This window comes from Anser brachyrhynchus (genome assembly GCF_964034855.1).
Source record: "Anser brachyrhynchus genome assembly, chromosome: 10".
Taxonomy (NCBI): domain Eukaryota; kingdom Metazoa; phylum Chordata; class Aves; order Anseriformes; family Anatidae; genus Anser; species Anser brachyrhynchus.
Genome location: NC_137705.1, coordinates 13754819 through 13773979, shown reverse-complemented (window position 1 = coordinate 13773979; position 19161 = coordinate 13754819). Strand labels below are relative to the sequence as shown.

General features: G+C 49.2%; 1 protein-coding gene and 1 long non-coding RNA gene across 2 annotated transcripts in view; one reads left to right on the top strand and one right to left on the bottom strand.

The window, feature by feature from the left end:
• LOC308200477 overlaps positions 1-11217 on the top strand; it is a 46279-nt gene extending 35062 nt beyond the window's left edge. The window contains exon 3 of the long non-coding RNA XR_013955621.1: positions 497-11217. This is a non-coding gene — a long non-coding RNA (uncharacterized lncRNA). The remainder of the gene's footprint in view (positions 1-496) is intronic.
• On the bottom strand, positions 8679-17965 carry CISH (cytokine inducible SH2 containing protein). Its single transcript, XM_080606328.1, has 3 exons — positions 17050-17965; positions 12310-12536; positions 8679-11809 (listed from the first exon to the last, which is right to left on the bottom strand). The coding sequence occupies exons 1-3, from the start codon at positions 17094-17096 to the stop codon at positions 11307-11309; spliced, it is 777 nt and encodes a 258-aa protein (XP_080462454.1). The 5' UTR covers positions 17097-17965; the 3' UTR covers positions 8679-11306.
• Between the last annotated feature and the right edge of the window lie 1196 nt (positions 17966-19161).

Sequence of the window (19161 nt, the reverse complement as noted above, 5' to 3'; positions counted from 1 at the left end):
GATCAGAGCACATCCTCTGTCTCACAGGGTTTTGGATAAAGTACAGAGGATTACTTTTAGCTTAAGATAGCAGTGGGAGCTGCCTGATAACCAGAGTAACTGGTTTAAATGAACACAGCTATGGTCTGTCTGTTTTGAATTTGATGCTGAAGAAATGACCTACTTTCTGCAGGGAGAGCTGTCATTTTAAAGCAAATGTTAGATTGTTACTTGGTAACTGTGTAGGTTTTGAAGTGACTTTAATAGTCCCACTCTGTCCTCAGCTGCTGAGTTTTGTAGCTCCCTTTGTGTGTCTCGAGGTCAGGCTGGTTGCCACTGTTAGTTCTGTATCACTCAGATATTTTCTGATGATGTGGAAGCAGATCACCAGTACTGGGAGCAGAAAGAAGGAATGACACGAAAATGCAGCTCATCCAGACACTTCTGTCAAGTACCACAGAGGAGATGCACATTCAGTCCTTGCGTCCTCAGCCTTTTGGTTTCTGTTTCCCCGCAGGATGCTTGAGGCAGCTGCAGAGAGGACACGCAGAGCCCTGACATCGCACTGCCCCAGAAGAACAAAGGAGGAAATGTTTCTTATTTGCCCATTTTCGTTCTGTTCCCTGGAGGTGCACATTGTTCAGCTGAGAGAAACTGCAGCTGCTCTACAGCTGTAAAAAAAAAAAAAAACAAGTTGCTAGAATTCATAATGTCAATAATCAAATTTCATTTTATCTTTAATCCAGAGAGTTTTCTGTGCAGATTGCTGATGTCTTTTCATTTTGCTCTTCTGACTTTATTGCTTTGACTATGTGCAGGTTTGCTAGTATGCCTGTACCCCTATGCTTTTCTTTGTTGCTGTTAGAGTAACACAGCCACCATTCTTTTTAGAGTAGAGAGCAAGCTAAGAAGTTTGTGTCTGTGGAGAAAGGCTTCAAAACACGTTTCTTGTTGGTTGTTAACTGAGCCAGGACAGAAGAGATCCCTGCCAACACCTCAGCATACATACTGATCCTAAGGTTCAGAAACTGGGCATGGAAGATGAGCCTACGTGAACAGTACATGATCGCTGGGGTTCTGTCACCCCCACCCCCATGGACACGTGATTTTGGGGTGCCTTCTATAAAGAGCTGGGCTCTTTCTTTGGCAATGGTTCCAACTGGCATGAATGCCTTAGTGACAGAGATGGTAAAGGGCCTGTTTTATTCCCCTTTTCCTCTGGTTTATGCCACAACATATAAATCTCATTTAACTCCAACTCTCTTTGTGTCAAAATACCATCTCTACAAGGCAAAAGGTACGTGAAAAAATCAGTGTTTCCTGGCATAATTTGGAGTGCTTCTTCTGCAGGCTTTAATAAGCAACTCCATCCAAAACAACACTGCTGTAGTGATTATATCAGCCATAGTAGTGCTTGAGGGCAAGTGTAAAATAAATCAATTCCTTTATACTTTGTTTTCCTGAGATATTGTCTTTTGAGGTGCCCACCTTAGAAAGCAAACATACTGGAACAGCAAGGCACTGGACATATTTATATCTGTGGTTGGTCAAGGTAAACCCTATGAGGAGTGTTGACCTCAGCTGGCTACATCATCTCGTATTTGTTGGGTCATCACATGAGATAGCTGGCTACCTAGAATCAATCAATGTCGTGTAACACTTTTCATTGAATAATTTGTTTTGTCAGTAACTTCAGAGAGAGTTTTGAGAGCTTTCAGCTTCTGCTCCTGGAAGAATTAATGATGCTGGGTATAGAGCTCACTGTAGGATGTATATTATTTACTGTAAGCCTTTGGGGTTTTAGGTCCACCTAAGTAATAGGCAGAAGAGGGATGCTAGTTGCTGCTGCTGTGGGAGTGGGAAGAGAGAATTAAGAAACAGCCTCTTTGACAGGTACCTCTTTTCCTTGCCCCAAGTACAAGAAGATAATGTTTTGGCTCACAGGAAACCGATTGTCTTTGGCTTGAGGAGCTCGTTGACAGGAGTGTTGCTCTTCCATCAGCTAATGCCTGAAGAACTGTGACAGAGGAGGTGATCATTAGAGGGATAACAGGACAAAAGGAAAATACAAATAAACTACACATTTAACATTCAGAATGCCTGCTCGTTGCCTCCTGCCAATGGGGTAAGAAGCATAAGCAAGATAATGTATTTATTTTTGTTGTTTATTACTCAAGTAGGTCTGGATTAATAACGTGGGGCAGGGGTTGTCTGTTATAGTGGGCCATCTCCCTCTGAAGTCACCTCTCTTCCCATCCGAAATTGAAAGGCGTATTTCCCCTCCCAGTAGTTGTGACGGACCCTCCCTTTGAAACCACGATTATTGTTTGTGTGAAGAAGTCATGCCAACATGATGTTCAAGGCATTTTTTCTGTCAAAATCTGCTAATATATTCAACGTTCAGAAACAAACAGAAGCCAACATGTGACATTTTCACTGGCAACACAACTCTGTGCCATGCAAGGGACTTGTGACACTAATGTGAGCTGTTTTGTTTTCAGCTGCATGCCAGATTTGCACTGTTCTGTGTACTACATGCTCGCCTTACCACGTAAGACAGGCTGTGCTGTACAGGCAGGCAGTAGCGAGCTGAGGGACATGGCAAAGAACAGCCTTCCCCTGCTGCCCCGAGCAGGAGGGACTGCACGGAGCTGGCGTCCCTGCCTGCAGTGCTGCCTGGCAGAGCACGGGCACATGCCTGCCCGAGCCCAGAGCCGAGCTGCGGGTTATGGGCAGCCTGCAGGTGCACCAGGAGCTCAGACAGAAAATGGTGAGGATGAAGAGAGGTGAGCAGAACTGAGTAACAGGCAGTGTGAGAGGTGGCGAGACAGTCCGGTTTGTGTCATCTATGTGGTCTAGCTGGGAAGTGAAAAATGCAGCTATTCGCTTTGTACCAGAATCAATGACTCCTGCAGCAAAGCGTTTCCCCACTAACTTAATGACCAAACTCTTCCTCCCTGCTAGCTTTCAGTATCCGGAGCGCTGAGGTGTTACGACATTTGCATGCTCTTGCTTGGAACAGCTGTTTGTGCATCCCCCTGAGTCAGCAGCCTGGCAGGTCACAGCAACCCCGTTCCTCGCTCCTGAGAATTTGATCAGCAGGAAAAGGTTCTGCATGTACAGGGAAGCCTTCAGCCTGTATTCTAGGAAAGGAATGAGCCAGACAGAGGCCCCATATTGGCCCCATATGCTCAGCCCCAAGCTGACCCAGCAGTTCTGCGGGGCTACGTGGCACAAGTTTTTCCCAAAATGTTGCCCAGCACCTCTCAGCCAAGATGGTTTCATAGCACAGAGTTGGGGCGAAAGGAATTAAAGAAGGGTGAATTCCAAAGTGTCTTAGAAGAATTTAAGTAGTATTCCAAAACCAAAGGCTTAGAAGTGGAGGAGGCATTTTCAAAACGTTGCAGAGATTTTCAACAAAGTTCCCTGGAAATAATGTTAAGTAATGTTTTAGGCTTTTTCAGAATTACATTTTAATCTTAAAGTGCCTTTTATGACTACTTAACCATTTCAGACAAGTGCAAACACATAGCATGTGCACTGTACAACATGTTTCTTCATATTTACAGGCTTGGAGGTAGTGTTTTGAACTCTGCCTCTGGAGTGTTTGGCAATGACTGCTATGACATTTGCATGATGGGAGGAGTTGTTGCCAAGTTGGGTAACTCTGACAAGTATAAACACAGCTCTGCCTTCTGTAAACTAGATTTCAAACCATATTGCTGTTCTGAGGAAGAGAAAGTCCTGACATTAAAGCATATGCAGTCTTTCTGATCAGCTATTAAATCTTTTCTTTGCTGGCTCACCATGAGTGCGCCTGTAAAGAGCAAACAGCAAGAAATGATGGGGTGGGGTGGGGTGGGGTTGCGTGGGGTGGCATGGCATGGCGTGGGCACGGGCACCCCTGGAGCTTAGCACTGTGTCTTGATGTCTCTTTGTCACAAACATAACCCAGAGCTGTTGTTTTTAGGAGCTGTCATCACTGAAAGCTCGGTGTTAGCCCCTGTGAAATGAATTTCCTGAGATCAGTCAGGATTTGCCTGGTTTTCCATGGACCGATGGTTACATCCCAAACTGGCATTGCAAATGTACCGAGTGGTGTAGTTGTAGTTGGAGGTGAATTCAGGAGAAGCCGCAATTTGTTTGTATAATGAGCTTGCTTTCTGCTTTCAATGAAGAAATGCCCAGGCTGGGATTTATACTGGTGGGGCGGTGTGTGAAGGAAGGCTTTTCTTGTATGACAAGCTGTGCTTCAGCGTTTTAGTTTTCTGTACAATACTTTCTTCTAATGCCAAATTCGTGTCAGAATTACACCAAGGATAAAATCCTTGCTTGTAAAGCCTGGAATATTAAATGGATCAAATTCAGCCCTGAAGTAAATGAACTCCCATCACACTCAATGGGAAGTGAACCTGGATTTAGCCCGTTTTGTTTTGCAGGTTTCACAGGCAGGGCTGTGTCAGTACGAGCAGTGCTGCTCCAACGGCTGCAATCAGGAAAGCTGCAGTACCTTCCAGATCAAGGCAATCACATGATGGAGTTACGCAGGCTGCCAGGCTGGAGTCCAAGAAACTCAAGTCCTGGCTGAGCTCCGCCACCGATTTTTGGTTGACCAGCTCATCTTTGTCCTTCCATCTGGCATATTTATATCAGAAGTTTTTCAGAAATACCAAGTCTCTGATTATATGTTCGGGCATTCTAATGCTGCAGTAGTCAGTATTATTTGAAGTTTTCATTGTTACTGTAGTTGCATGGGGTACAATAAAGCAAATCCCTTTCCTCTATAGGTAAAAGTGCTCTCTTAAATAACCATTTTTACAACTGCCATCATATTCATGTTTGCAACTCAAATTTGAGCTGCTGCAACGTGCAGTTATACCACAGTTAGGAAGTAATGTCACTTCAGGAAAAAACCTTGCCAGTAAGGGCTGAGAAAGAGGAGCAAAAAGGGTGAGAGTAGTTCCTGATCCCAAAAGGAAAACCCTTTTCTGCAAACCTAGAAAGGTCTGTCGGACTGGAAGCAATTCTAACTGCGTCCTTTACTCTGCTGGGGCAGGCTGCTTTCTCTGGTAGCTGGTCTTTTCTGTGCTTAAACTGCTGAGATGGTGATTGCGTAGGGATGCAAGGACCAGCTCCATGTGGAGCTGACCTGGAGCCCAGCAGCCCTTCTCCAGCTGTGACCAACACTGTGTGATTAAAAGGAAATTGTGAGGACTAGGCCACCAGTAGTTTGCAGTAAAATTTCCTTTTTCGTCAAGTCTCATCTTCATCTTTAATGAATGTTAGCTGAAGTTCTGAGGTTTTGTTGTATTCCTTTCTCTTTCCTAATCAGAAAGCCCTCCAAATTATTACATGAACTGTTAAGTTATTATGTAAAATCCAAACCATGGTTTCCTTATAGGAACCTTCTTCATAGTTTCCTTTTGAAGTTTATTGCCCAGGCTAATGGTGAAACTGTTAGAATGATTTTTCTTCTGTCAGGTGTATATTTTGCCTGCCAATAACCTCCTCCAAACAATATAATATTTTTTCAAAGAAATAAACAAAAACCTAATTCTTGCTAAAATTCAGAACAGTATGTTTGTATGCACTCATCAATCTACGTGATGCCACTAGTGAAAGCCTCTAAGCTAATTTTATTCCTTGGCCCAGTTTGTCATTTTTCTTCAAGCTTGTTTTTTGATGTATAGCAGAGGTGACGATGGATGTCTGATTGATGTTGCAGCATTACACCTGCTCCCAAAGGCCACTCTCCTTATTTGCTGGCACAGCGCATAGCACAAGCCACGCGATCGCTGTGCTTCACAGCAAGCTAAGTGGAAGATCGAAATGGGGTTCACATGAAACAGTATTAGCCTCCATGCATTCCTGCTTCCTCACACTCTGGCACACATGCTTATTAAAGTATATATATATATAGGCAGGACCGGGTGTGGGCAGAAAATTGACATGTCTCAAAGGAAACGAGTCTGAGTCTCAATGCGTTATCAATGCACTTAATGACTGCACAGCCCTCTCCTTGCTGCCATGCCGTTAGGCAAGGCTGGTAGGACCGGGTTCTCCAGTACCCCCTCTTAGAAATTCAATACTAGGTTGCTGCAAACACAAAATGCCAAAAGGATGAATATTTCTGCCCAAGGACAGGGCAGATCTCTTGAAGTAATGTCTCCTTTTGACCTTTGGCTAGTTTATTTCATATGGAGCTGCCTAGTCTTGTGATTTTTTTCTTTCATTTTCATATGGATGATGGGAGGGGTTCACTGAAAATGAGACGTCTGTGTCGTGAAGATACTGCTAGGACTGAGTGAGCTGGAAGATGTTGCCTGGCATCCAGAGTTGCTCCGGCTCACCTTTACCAGCGAGTGCTGTACCCCGTGCTGCAGACCCTCAGATGCTGATGGCCGTAGGGGTGGGGATGAGGACAGTGCATTTCCACGAGGATTGCAAGCGTTTCAGCAGCCGTTTGGGAGAGACAGAAGAGGACAGTGACTAAGTGGCTTTTGACGGATTTGAACATGAGAAAATGATTGGTGAGAGCGGAAGAGCCGTACATACATTGTCCAGTTAATTTTGATTCTAATTCTTGTAATTTCGTAGATAACAGACGAGACTGACAATGGAATTTGGACTGGAAGTGCCTTGTATTAGTTTGACTGGTTTAAAACACCTGACCATGTCTGTCGTAAGAGAACGAATTACACTGCTGATTCACTTTGGTTTCCTGCTGGTTCACCTGGCCCGTATAAAGGGAAGTCGTGCTCTTGAGAGGATCTCAGGAGAGGAACGGGATTTCAGTACATTTGAGAGGCTAGGAACATGTGCATGTGAGCGGGTTATTTTTCCCTTGCATGTGTTGCTGATTCAGAAAGCTGATTATTTAAGACAGAAAACGTTACCATATGTGCCTGACGAACTGCAGGGTTTTGCTGCTCTGGCAGCGAGCCATGGTAGCATGGTTTCAGTCATGGACTGGGATTTCTATTCCCTGCCCTATCAGTCTGCTTTTCAGGCTCTCAGTGAGGGCTCCACATCCCCGTGCCTATCTGTAGTCAGAAACTGCAAAACAAGAGAGAATTCAACCAAACTGTCCTGCAGTGGCTGAGCACACCATGCAGGCACTGCTGGGAGAGGTGTCGCGGCCGTACTTCAGTGACTATAAAGGTCAGTCTGCATTTCCACGAATGTCCCTATTTCCAGAGGTGTGCAACTCGGCGGTAAAAATCAGTTCAGTCTGCACGGAGGTTTGGCACAGGAGTTCTCAGAAAATGAACCTGTTTGCTTTAACAAAATGTGCTGAAGATGCAGGAGTGGGAGTTGTTAAGATAACAGCCGATGCAGTAAAACCATATGTGATTGCTGTTCTGTATGGGCTTGACTCATGCCCATCATTTCTTCCTTGAACCTGTGGAAAGGGAGCAGCAGGGGTTCACAGATGTAGCTAGGGTTTCATACATGTAGTTTAGCCCAGCTAAGAAACAAATAAATTACTTAATAATGTATCAGCAATGCTGCATCTTTCTTTTCAGTGGTTTCTGGGGTTTTCCAAGTTCCCTTTAAAAGGGGGGTGCAGCTTTTCGTTCCTTTTGTTTTCATTTTTCCACTTCATTTTTTTTCTCCCCCCTCTACCTCACTTTCCACATTTCCCGTAAAAGCAAGAGGGACATGATTGGTTTTGTTTAATGACTTAAACCCAAGCAGGATATTCTGTTTGCCAGCATTTCCTGGTCGGTATGCAATGATGAGGGTCTGGAAACAATGGTTGCTGATGAGGCCAGCCCCACAACCAGCCCGGGAGGGACAGCACGTGCATCGGGAATACATTAAAGCAATAGCTTGAACTTTGAAACCGGTGCATTCAGAAAGGGAGAATGATGGAGAGGGGCTAAGTGTGATTTTCTTTTTTTTCCTGAGCACGTTTTATTGTTTGCACTGGCTGAGAGCACACCGTGCCTTGCCCCTGGCAGGCGGGGGGGTTGTGGCATGGGCATCTCTCCTGGGCAAGGAGTGCGGAGGGGCAAGTGTGGGGCACGGGCTGGCAGCGGGGTTCCCTCAGCACACATCCTCCGTCTGGCAGTGCCAGGCAGGTGGGGTGGCCTCTGTGCCCCTGGGCCACCGCAGGGCAGATCCAGCTCCCCAGTCCCTGCCCACAGGGAGAGACCGAGGCCCAGCGTGGCCAAAACATGGCCAAACTTTTGCCCAGAACGTGGGCAAAAAGCTGATGCCATGAGTCTCCCATCCAAAGCATGGTCTGCGCTTGCTGAACTCCTCTTTCAACACGACCATGAGCAGAATTTTTCTTTGGGGCCAACGTCAAGCCTGCTGTAAACAAATTGCCAAACTTCCAGTTACGTTCCATCTCCTTTCCCCTAGATTGTAATGGTTTTCTATGGCACACAGAAGCAATACAAAAAGCGTTCCTGTGTTTTTGTACATCTTTAAAAAATGTTCCTTCGTCCCTTGGTAACTTGGGACTCGGGGTCCGCCACTGCTCGTCTGTGTGCAGTAGAAACGAGGCCCACACTGCTGTTGATTTTGATGTTAACTCTCCCAGTATCTGAAGGGCTTTTCTTTCTTATGAGGGTTTTTGTGTCTTGTTTGGAAAAAAATGGTCAAGATTTTGCCCAGTCTTCTTGGGGAGGATTTTTGTGACTAGCAAGTGAATTCATCCATCAGGATTTTACCAAAGACTTTTACATCGATTGGCTTTAAAATATATTTAAAATGTTTATTTAAAATCCAAGTCAAATGATTTTTTAACAAACTGTCTCAAGATAGAAGAAACTGACTTTTTGGAGTAACTGTATTGTTTATTCTTTGTATTGCAGTAGCACCTAGAGAACCCTATTGTGCTAGATGCGGTACAAACATACAACAGAGGTGGTCCCTGCCCAGATGAGCTTACAGCCTTCAGCTTAGCCCCTGCACTGTCCTGCTGGTGGATTAACCAGGCATTCATGCTCTTCACGTGCTTCTGCCGTCCTGGCTGGACTCTCCTGGGGCAACAAGGTCAAACCTGCAAGCTTGATTTCCTCATTACCCCCAGCAGAGGAAAGATCAAGTAGGAGGGAAGTTTGATAGAGCTGAACTACTTGCCCTTTCCTGCTGTACAATTCTCAAACTGAGTTGTAACATGCTGCAGGTACCAAGGCTGTGGCCAAGCCATGCGGGCTTCCTGAGATCACTGCTGCTCCTTGAAGAGCGGTGGTTTCCTTGTTCCCAGTGTCCTCAGGCAGATAGAGGTGTTTGGATAAAAGGAAGCCTTTTCAGTGGTTTATGTTATATATTATTTTAAAAAATGTTTTGTTTTGCCTTTTAAGTTCTCATTCAGTGCGTTCTCATGGTTGCTGCCATATGGGGCAAGGGGGAAGGATACAATAAAAAGCAAACCTGACATCACACGCTGTCAATCATCGGAGTATCAAAAACAAAGCTTGCAAGAGCACAAACTTGTATAAATGGGAGGAAAGGGGGTGGAAAAAGGACACTGACTAAGCACATCAGGCCATCTTGTTCCTTTGGACAGCTTTGACTTAGGGTGGAAGGAACTCCACCCACCGTTTGAGCTTGTCCCCTGGGTCACTGTCCCATCGTTCCTCACCTCCTCTCTCAGTCCTCAGGTACAGCTGGGATTTGTCTCCTCTGAGTTACAGAGCCTTAGAGAGAGAGCCCCACAGAGGGACAAACGAGGAATCCTTCAATCAGTTCATGCCTCACAAAGGCGTGGGGTCTTGGGAGCAAAATAAACCAAAGGATAATTTCTCTAGTCTTGTCTGTTCCCCTCTCCACTCTCACTCAGTGACATGGACTGGCTCCTACGGGCTGGGGAGGTAATAGGATCATGCAAATGAAGGAGAAGGGGCAACCTCTCTGTGCTTGTTTTGGAGCAGGTCCCATCTGCTCTTTGTCCCTCCTATCCATAAAAGAGCAAGGGAGAGCCATTGTGCTTCATTTGCAGGGGTGTGAAAAGGATGGGGTATGAGAATTAAACCCAGAGCAAAAAAAAAAAATCTGTTTAAAGATAACAAACATGCAAGTCTGAGAAAGGGAGAAGAGAGGTCTGGACCTTGGCAGAGAGAGAAGTTAAATTGTGGTTTCCAGTGTGTGCTAGAACATCGCTCTGATTGAAGCCACATGGCTTGTGAATAATGCTGGCAGAAGCAGAGCAACTGGCAGTCTGGCATTGTGTTCGCAGAGAGGAAGGACAGCTCTTTCTGCTGAGGTGCGTGTAACTTGTTCTCCCCCCGGAAATAAATAAATAAATATCCTGAAGCTGTGTGTCACCGGTGCAGCTCAGCAGAGCTGTCTCTGAACCCCTGGTCAAGGAGACACTGTTCTTGCCCCATGTCTCACGAGGCAAGGGCAGTATCAGGGACATGAGCCAAATGCAGAGTGCTCTGAAACCAAATCCTTCTGCCTGCAAATAAGAAGTTGGCTTTCTGATTACTTGTTTCTAAATGTTTTGTCACAAACTTCCTTTTGAGATGGAGAGGATGGAAAAATGGAATGAGTGCTCCCTGGCCCAAGCTCAGCACCCAGAATCTCTGCTTCGAGTCCTCAGGGAGGAAAGGCTTCCTCCAAGAAGCCTCCCCTCCCCGAACTATGACCCAGCATGCATCTTTGGGAGGTACACAAGCTGCTACTGATGTGCTTTGAGGTTACGATACCCAGCCCCCTGTAGCTAAGAAAGAAAGAAAATATTTTTTACAATGTAGAGGTGGGTCTAGATGCAATCATCTGAATCCCGCATAGCCAACAAGTCTGCGGGAGCTTGGATGTGGACTCCGGTGACCTGTTACAAGGCAGGCTCAAACATGTACTGTTTGGATGTAAATCCAAATCCAAATTCCCACAGATTTTTGGCTGCCAGTTGTCTGGGAACCTTCAATCTATCTCTAATTCCACAAAAGAAAAAGAAACAAAACAAAAGAAAAAAAACAATAAAGTAAAAGGTGCTTTTAAAATACCATGAGGAGAGAAACTGCCATGGAAATAAATAGCGAAAATAACAAGGTTAACATCTCTGGGGTCACAGCAACTCTGAAATTCAAGTAGTGTGCACATGCCTACAGCACTTTCTCACAGCCGCTGTCTGCGCGGCCTGAGGTTCAGAGCTTGGATTGTGTCCCATTGTTCACTGAAACAACCAACTCCTCCCTGGTGCTGGAATGGATGTAGAGAGAAGGGGAGAGGAAAGATGGATGCAGTCTCTGCTGATCATCAGCTCTTTGCCATGCCCACTCGATGCCGCGCGGCAGTGGGACAAGGACACGTCAGAGTTCTCTCATTTCTGTTCCTGTCTGTCGTGCCTGAGACGCAGTGGCCATGCTTCAGAGCTGGAAAGGGTATTGCTTCAAATAGTCCCCCATCCGCCTGGGCAGAGGGAGCTGGTCCACTGCGGCCGTGGACTTGTTAATCCGTAGCCGGCACAGGTGCTGCAGGCTGGGGATGGTGTCTTTGCGGCCCAGCGGCCGGATGAGTTTCAAGTGTACTGCTGCTGCTGCCATCTCTTTCTGCATGGGAGGTAGAGGAGACGGAGGCGGGTAGGGAGCCTCGGTCTTGCTTTCCGTTGTGCAGGACATGACGTAATGCTGGATGAGACTGACCACGTCTGGGAAGGCCAGGATACGAGGTTTGGACAAGTAGTTTGAGTCCAGCCGGAACTTGCTGTCAGTGTACTCGATGCGCACGTTGGTGGGACCTCGGTTTGTCTTGACAGAGAGTGTGAACAGGTAGCTGGGGTGGGTGCTGTCCCGCACCAGGAAGGTGCCCTCCGGCATCTTTTGGAGATGCTGCTTGGCCTCACTGGCTGTGATGGATCCCCAGTACCAACCTGGAAAAGCATCCCACAAAGAACTTGTTAGGGAAAGAACGTATCGAAGGACGGGCGGTGCATTTAGGAAAGCCTTGAAGCCTACTAAGTTCAGGGCCTGGAAAGTAACCAGGTGCAGACTTCATAAGACCATCAGGAAAGATGGCAGTGTCGAGTGCCAAGGGTTTCCCACCCGCGCTGGGGCTTAGGTGGGGGGTGAGTGCTTTTGCAGCTACGGGAGTTTACAGAGAAAGAGGGGCTTCTCCATTCTTTCTCCAGATCCAGTTAAAAAAGACAAAGATTTTGCTTAAGCTAGTAATAAATTACCTCATGAGACAAGTGCTGAGTTTGCAGAGAATGAAAATACTCTTGCTGCACCCACAACTGGCAGCTGTGCCCGTGACAAGACCCAGCTCCTATCTGAGTGGGACCAGGAGATCCCTCTTGGAGCTCCGACCGCGGAGCTGGCTCCCTGCTCCCTGCTCCCCTCTATCCCCACGGCTTTGTGAGCTGGCCCTTACCAGATTCTCGCAGATAGGAGAAGGTTTTCGCAATGCAGAGAAGGTCTTCTTCAGGGTCTCGTGCCTGAGGTGGGCTGTTGTCTGGAACCGGTGCTGCAAAGGCAGGCGCAGACTCCTCCTGGAAGGCCGTAACTGGGAGAGGCTGCATGATCTGCTCCGGCAGATCCACCGCAATGCCCCTGAGTGACAGTCGCCTGATCTTCTCCTCCGCCAGCAAAGGATGAGGTCTGAAACGAAGGGCATACTGTGCTATTTTTCCTTGCCTTGAAAGAGGTTGCGATGACTGTTCAGAGCGTGCTACGTTGTGCGACAGCGTGTTATGTTCTACAAACGGACCTTCAGCACCATTAGGAGTCAAACTGAGACTGGCAAGGGGGAGAATGACACAGCTGAAGGAGAGCCCTAAGAAAGGAGAGACGCGGGCTTCTTTCACCGTGGAAAAGGTGGCCTATCTTGCAATTTAGGTTGATTTGAAATCTGATGGTTTAGATGTTGCCTTTTAGCATGTAGTTTCAGAGGCAATGAGGTTCATAGCAGCATTCCAGCTCCGCTTACATCATTATGAAGTTGGAGCATTTCTTTTTCTGTCACTGGGTTTATTAGTCATTTACTGTACTATAATTAGAAGCAGAAGTGGGAACAGCCTGGGTTTTGTCCTACCCGCTTTCTACTGAAGGTTGACCCGATCTTAAATGTGCCTTTTAGAACTAAGGGTGAGCTGACCTGGTAGCAGAATAACGGGAATACTTGTCCTCACCAAGCCTCTGCACTCACAGACCTGGCATTCAAGGGCACAAAGGAGATCTCAGCACGACCGTGATCCCTGCAGGATTACAGCAGCAGGAGGTTCTGCCACGGCCGGGCTGCTACGAGCAGCACTCGCCAAGCGTTAGCGTAGCTAACAGCAGGCAGTGGCTTTGTGCCCCTGGAGCCCTGGTGGGTGCCGGGCGCTCCTCTGCAGCAAGGCAGAGCTCCGGTGGCAGGGGTGGGTGCCCCAGAGGTCTCCGTGCCCAGGCAAGCTCCTGAGCAAAAGCATGAGACTGTCTTCTCCTTTCAGCTCTTTGCCTTCTTGTGCCCTGTTCTGCTGCATGTCCTGTGTTACATCCCCCATGCTCTCACTTGCTTAAGGCATTCTTTCAGACAAAAGATGGATGAGTTTCCAGGGAAATGCAACACAGTCCTCAGCGTGAGGCTGCCCCAGCACCACAGGAACCAGTGGGGGCTACAGAGGCGGCAGCCACCTCCACCCACATGGCTGCAGAGGAGGGAAGGAGATTCCAAAGTTGTAAGCTTTTCCCTTCCCCTCTTCTCCTCCTCTGTGCTTTATATAAACAGATACGCTTTAGGTACCTATGCAGAAGTGCTGTAAACTGATCTTCATCTGATCATAGCTGCACCGTACCCCCTCAAACTGCCAAGTCCCAGAGATGGGACTGGGAACCAGAAGGGGTTTGGGAGAAAAGTAGGCTGGATAGAGCCTGAAAACGATTTCATGATGATTTGAGAGTGAGAGCCAGTCAGCTCCGTGAGCCTGTGTTTCTAATAAAACCATGTAGGTTTGGAGTAAGGCTTCTGTAAACCAGTGGTAAAAATGAATCTACAAGGAGCGACACTCTTGCCCATGTAATACCTGGCAAAACCCCACTACTCTGCTGGTACTTATAAAAGAACATTCTTCCTTTTTGCCATGTGTCAAACCACGTTCCAGAAGCAGGGTATCTACTGCTTCTGCATGGCATTTAATCCTCATGTATTAATTTCTATTTATGGGTAGGAAGCCAAATGTGATTGCTGTCCCTTATCTTCACCAGGCACCCTTGGCCACCAGGACCGCGTTTTCAGTCGCTTTGGCAGCACGGTGGATCTGAATACACTCTTGTACCTGGCACCAGCTGCTGGGAAACCTGAGCTCTCTGTTAAGTCTCACCTGAGCTGTGTTTGTGGGTGACGAGGGTTGCATTTTTAAAGACACTTAGGTGTCTCCCTCTTAATGTGATGGTCTTCACAAATGTTACCTGCGCTCCTGGGGAAAGGAGATTCCCAGTTCTCCGTTTCCCTGCTTGGAGCAGGGAGGGAGATTCTCACCGAGCCCACGGTGAGAGCCGGCACGGTGCCGCGCGGTGGGCACGCTGGGCTGCCGGCAGGGAAGCATCTCGCAGGCGTGCTCTTGCGCCGCCCGTTCACAGAGCTGCCCACGACTGTGCCAGGCGTTGGGCAGAGCCCGTCCCGCAGCCCTCACTGCCCGCTCTCTCCCCCAAACCTGCGTACCGCAGGCCAGATTCCAAAGCTCTCTTCACTTAGTTTCGCCTGGAAAGTTTTTCTGGCCTACCCACTGGGAAACGATTTCCCACACAAAGAAAGCTTTTCTTGTTCCAGGCATGGAACTGCTCTTTTTTTTTGTCTTTCTATATACCTACTTTGGAGAGGCGATTAGGAGTTGGCTAGGTGACTGGGACGGAACAGGAGAGGTAGCAAGGCTACGTGGGGAAATACACCCCAGTTTCATTGCAGAAAGCCGTTAATTCCAGTCTGTGTCCAAAAGACACATCGGCTGCGTGAATTTTCCAGTAGGTTTCTTTTCCAGAGCCACTGGTCATCCCTCTGAAGCAGGACCCATGTGTGTGAGGAGACGAGGCTTCCCTATGCTCTCTGCTACCTGAAGCTGAAGGAGCCCCAGCCCCGGGCAATCCCAGAGGAGATTTTTCCACCGCAGCCAGGGAAGGACCATGCTAATGCTCCTATTTTCCTTCCACGCGCCTGCCTTCTGCCCCTGTCCCCCCCTACGAAAGGAATCGCAAAGGAGCTTGGTGGAACGCAGGAGGTATAAAACATTCACCCAGACCCGGAGGTGTGGGTGTCTTAAGTGACTCAAAGTAGTCTGAAGAAAAAAGAGCTGCTGCTGTGAGCTAGCAGAGCAGCTCCAAGCACAGGAAAGGGAGGGCAGAGGGATCAGGGAGTAATGGCTGACTACGGCGTTTATGGAGAGGGGTACAGTCGGAGTGAAAGCGCATTTGCAAAAGGGACAAGAAGAGTTTGCTGGCATAAGGATGTGTTGAAAAAGGTATGCTGACATGAAAAAATCAGCCCTTTACTAGGGACAGAGTAAGTATTTGAACATAAACAGCACTCGTAAGAAAGAAAGTAGAGGAGAGACACATGCAAGATCAGTGTGAATTGTTAGTACAACAGCTGCGATGAGGAGGAAAACAAACGTAAAAGATTTGGCAGGTCTGGCTGGTAGGCTGTGTGGAGTCTCGAGAGAAAGAGCAAATGAACTTCCAGTGCTTTGGCAATTAGTGTTTCAAAAAGCCTTGGAAAGCCAAGAAAGTTCAAGAGAATAGATACGTCTGATACCATTTAGTGTTAGCTTTGCAATTACTTTGCTGATAAGTCCTGTGTAGCACAGTACAAATAGTACAAGAAAAAGTGAGGAGAGCTGCTCTGCTTTCTGTGAGCCACGTCCCAAAACTCCCATGGGAGCTTGGTCTGACTAGGAGGGAGAGTATGGAGTCTGGAATATGTGAAATCCTGTAGGGCAGTGAAAACAGAGCAATAAATGGTCACAAAGAAGATATTAAGAGACAGCCATCTACACATCTGGCTACGTAACATGCTCTTGCTAGGAGATGGGAAGCAGTAGCTCCAGCACATTAACCCTGGAGGGAAGCTTCAGATAAGGGTTTCACAAAGCATAAGCTGAAAAATGAATTTCCATTGCCGTGGCTGTAGGAACTGCAGCAGCACACTGAAAATGAGAGCAAAAATGAGCAAAGGAAAACCCACTCGAGTAGTAGGAAAGTATTGGTAAGCATGAGCTCTGTTGGTCTACGGAACGGATTTGGGGGGAAAGTGGCAGAAAAGTCCCCGTGCTTTAGTCATTTAGAGCGGACAAGGCAAATGCGGTGCCTCTGAGGAAAATCCGCTGCGGGCAGGAGCGGTGGGCAGCCCTGGCATTTCGGCTCAGACCGAGGCAAACGCCGGCACTTCCCAAGCACACAGCGTGTGTGAAAGCGCGGGGTGACTCCTGCAGCCCAGGTATTCACGCGGGCTGGTGACCGTGAGCCGAGTGGATCGTACAGACACTGAAGGGCCGACACGCTGCTACCGGAGCCCGGTACCGGAGAAGGGGCTTTGCTGCTTCCTATTTTACTGAACAAACATTTCTGTGATGTAACTGTATGTGCCTCCTCTGGCTTTCATTTTGCCAGTGTGCTGCGTGTGGGGAAGTCTGTATGTATGCACATACATTTAACACCACACAGAAAAGCAACAGAAAAAGGAAACCGTGTGTTCAGCAGAAATATTTACTTAGAAGCAGACGTGGAGGTCTGAACTCCGGGGCCGGCTCTCCCCGGGAGCGGCTCGTTTCCACAGGGCGTCAGAGAACCCCTACGGTCTGGGTCTGCATCCCCGCGGGTGCTGCACACGCCGCACCAGACAGCACACGGGGTTTTACTGATTTTGACTCCCCAAAAGACTGTGAATACCGAGTAACTTCTCAGCAACAGAAAGCACAGAAATCAGGAATACTTCGTGGCCGCATGATTTTGGCCAAGGAACCTACAAGGCAGACAGACAGGACCCACACAGAACTTAGTGCTCGGCCAGCCTAAGTCGTTCCCATCCCATCGTAATGTCACACACAGCAACTCACACTAGCTGAAAAACCACCCCGGGGAACCTACGAATCCTACAAGGATCCCACCACAGCTTTTAAAAGAAGGCTGCAAGGCATCTTACCCCTGAACACAGAGGATCATGTCACTCCTGGACCAAGGGAAAAGCATTAAGTCTTCAGGAAGGCGGCAAACGCTTTCTCCTCTTCCTTCTCGTCCTCCTTGGCTCCTTTTGCTTTGCTTCCCAGACGGACCAAGCTCGTTCCAGCCTCGGCTCCGGGCTTCCCAGGAGGAGGCAGCCGGCGCGTCCCGGCCCTGCTTCAGCCCCGCGGTGGGTTGGCGGGGGACTCGGCGGGGCGCTGGGAAGGAGCGCGTTCTCGTGCCGCTTTCCAGAAAGCAGCAACGGCAAAGTTTTAAAAATAACCAGAGGAAAGGGAGACTACGTCTGGCTGGAGAGGACCTGATCTTCCTTCAAAGCAGTCTTTTAGGAAAAAAAAAATAATAATATTCAGAGCGCTCTGAAGTAATAATAAATAGGTATGAATAAATAGCCTCTCCCCGAACGCATGGGAGAGGAGAGCCGGGAGAGCAGCAGCCTGCTTTTTCACGGACTCCAGAAGTAATGAAGCTCTGAGGAAAAAAAAAAAGAAAAAAAAAACCTACTAAGTAATCTTTTGTTTGCCCCTTTTAATCTGTTCCAGGAAGTGAGGGATTCCTGGAATCGCATTGTATTCACATCACTCTTCCGATATCAGCCACGCGAAAAAAAAAAAGGGGGGGGGAGAAAAAAAAAAAAAAAAAACAAAAACCAAACCACCAGCCCACCCCGGCAGGTATAAATAGCCGCGTCCGGAGCGGGCGCGCTGCTGGCAGCGCCGGGGCCGCGGCTGGGGGGCGCGGAGCGGAGCGGGGAGAGAGGAGCGGGGCCGGGCTGAGCCGAGCCGACCTGGGCCGTGCCGGGCCGGGCTGGGCCGGGCTGGGCCGGGCCGGGCCGGGCGCGTGTTCGCGGAAACGCCTTTGATCCATTTCCAAGAACTTTCCAGGAACGCGGGGCCGCCGCGCCGGGCGCTGCCAATGGGCGCCGCCGCCGCCGCCGCCCCCGCCCGCCGCATGCGCGGGGCCGCGGCAGCGCCCGGGCGGCTTCGGGCACCGGCGGCCTCGGGCGGGCCGGGCCTCGCCGCCGCCGCCGCCTCCCCGTCCTCCCGCCGGGGGCTCCCGCGGCAGGGGGCGGCCTGGGGCGCTCCGGGCCCCCCGCGGGGCCGGGTTTGGGCCCGGCGAAACCCGCGAGAAAATCGGCAACCGCGGAAAGGCAGCCGGGAGACAGCCGCCCCCCGGGCCGTGCAGAGCTCGCAGAGGCTGGCCGGGCAAAATGGGGTGGAAAGAGCGCATTGGGGGTTATTGAAGGTGTTGGTTTTACACACAAACCCGGTCCTTGCTTCCCTGCCACGACTGGCCAGGTCTTCGCCTGCTGGAGGTGCGAAGGGACGTGCCGGGGGTAGCAGCCGTGGCGCCGCTGGGCCCCAGCTGCGCGGGGCTGCGGGGAGAGGGGCCTTCTCCTGGGTGGGCATCGGCCCCTGGCAGCCTTTCACTCCTGCCCTTCGTCCGTGATGGGCGCTGTGGCAGCAGGGAGCTGCTCGCGGAGGGGTGAGGGCACCCGGAGGGGTGCCGACACGCAGGTAACCCTCGGCCAATTCGCTTCTGCTCCCGCCGCAGGCTGCAGCTCACCCTGCACCGGGGCACGTGTAAAGCCACGGGGGAGCGAGGGGACGGCGGGCCGGAGGCCGTCCTCGCCTGTCTGCGCACGGCGGTCAGCGGGTGAGGGCTGCCAGGGGACGCGTGCCTGCACGTGCTGCCTCACACCCAACTGCGGCCTGCTGCAAGCCTCGTGCTGGGAGCGTGGCACAGCCTCGCGTGGCGGCCCCGGCGCTGCTCCGTGGAAGCAACACGGGCGTTCGCCCAGCAAAGGTGCTCAGACGTGTGGCTGCCCTGGCCGTTGCCTTCTGCTTGTTTTGAGCCTGTGGGCCCTAAAGCTGTGCTGCTCTTTTGATGAGTCCCACAGGGCCCTGAAGGATGACCATTAAAAAAAAAAAAGCAGCTAATGTGTATGAGAATTAATGAAAGGAGCTTTCATCTTAACTGGAAACATTTTAGGGGCTTACCTCAAAAAATGGTTCTAGCTAATGCCTGGGCTGTTTTACCTACAAAATCAATATTACTGACCGCCTAGAAGTCAGTA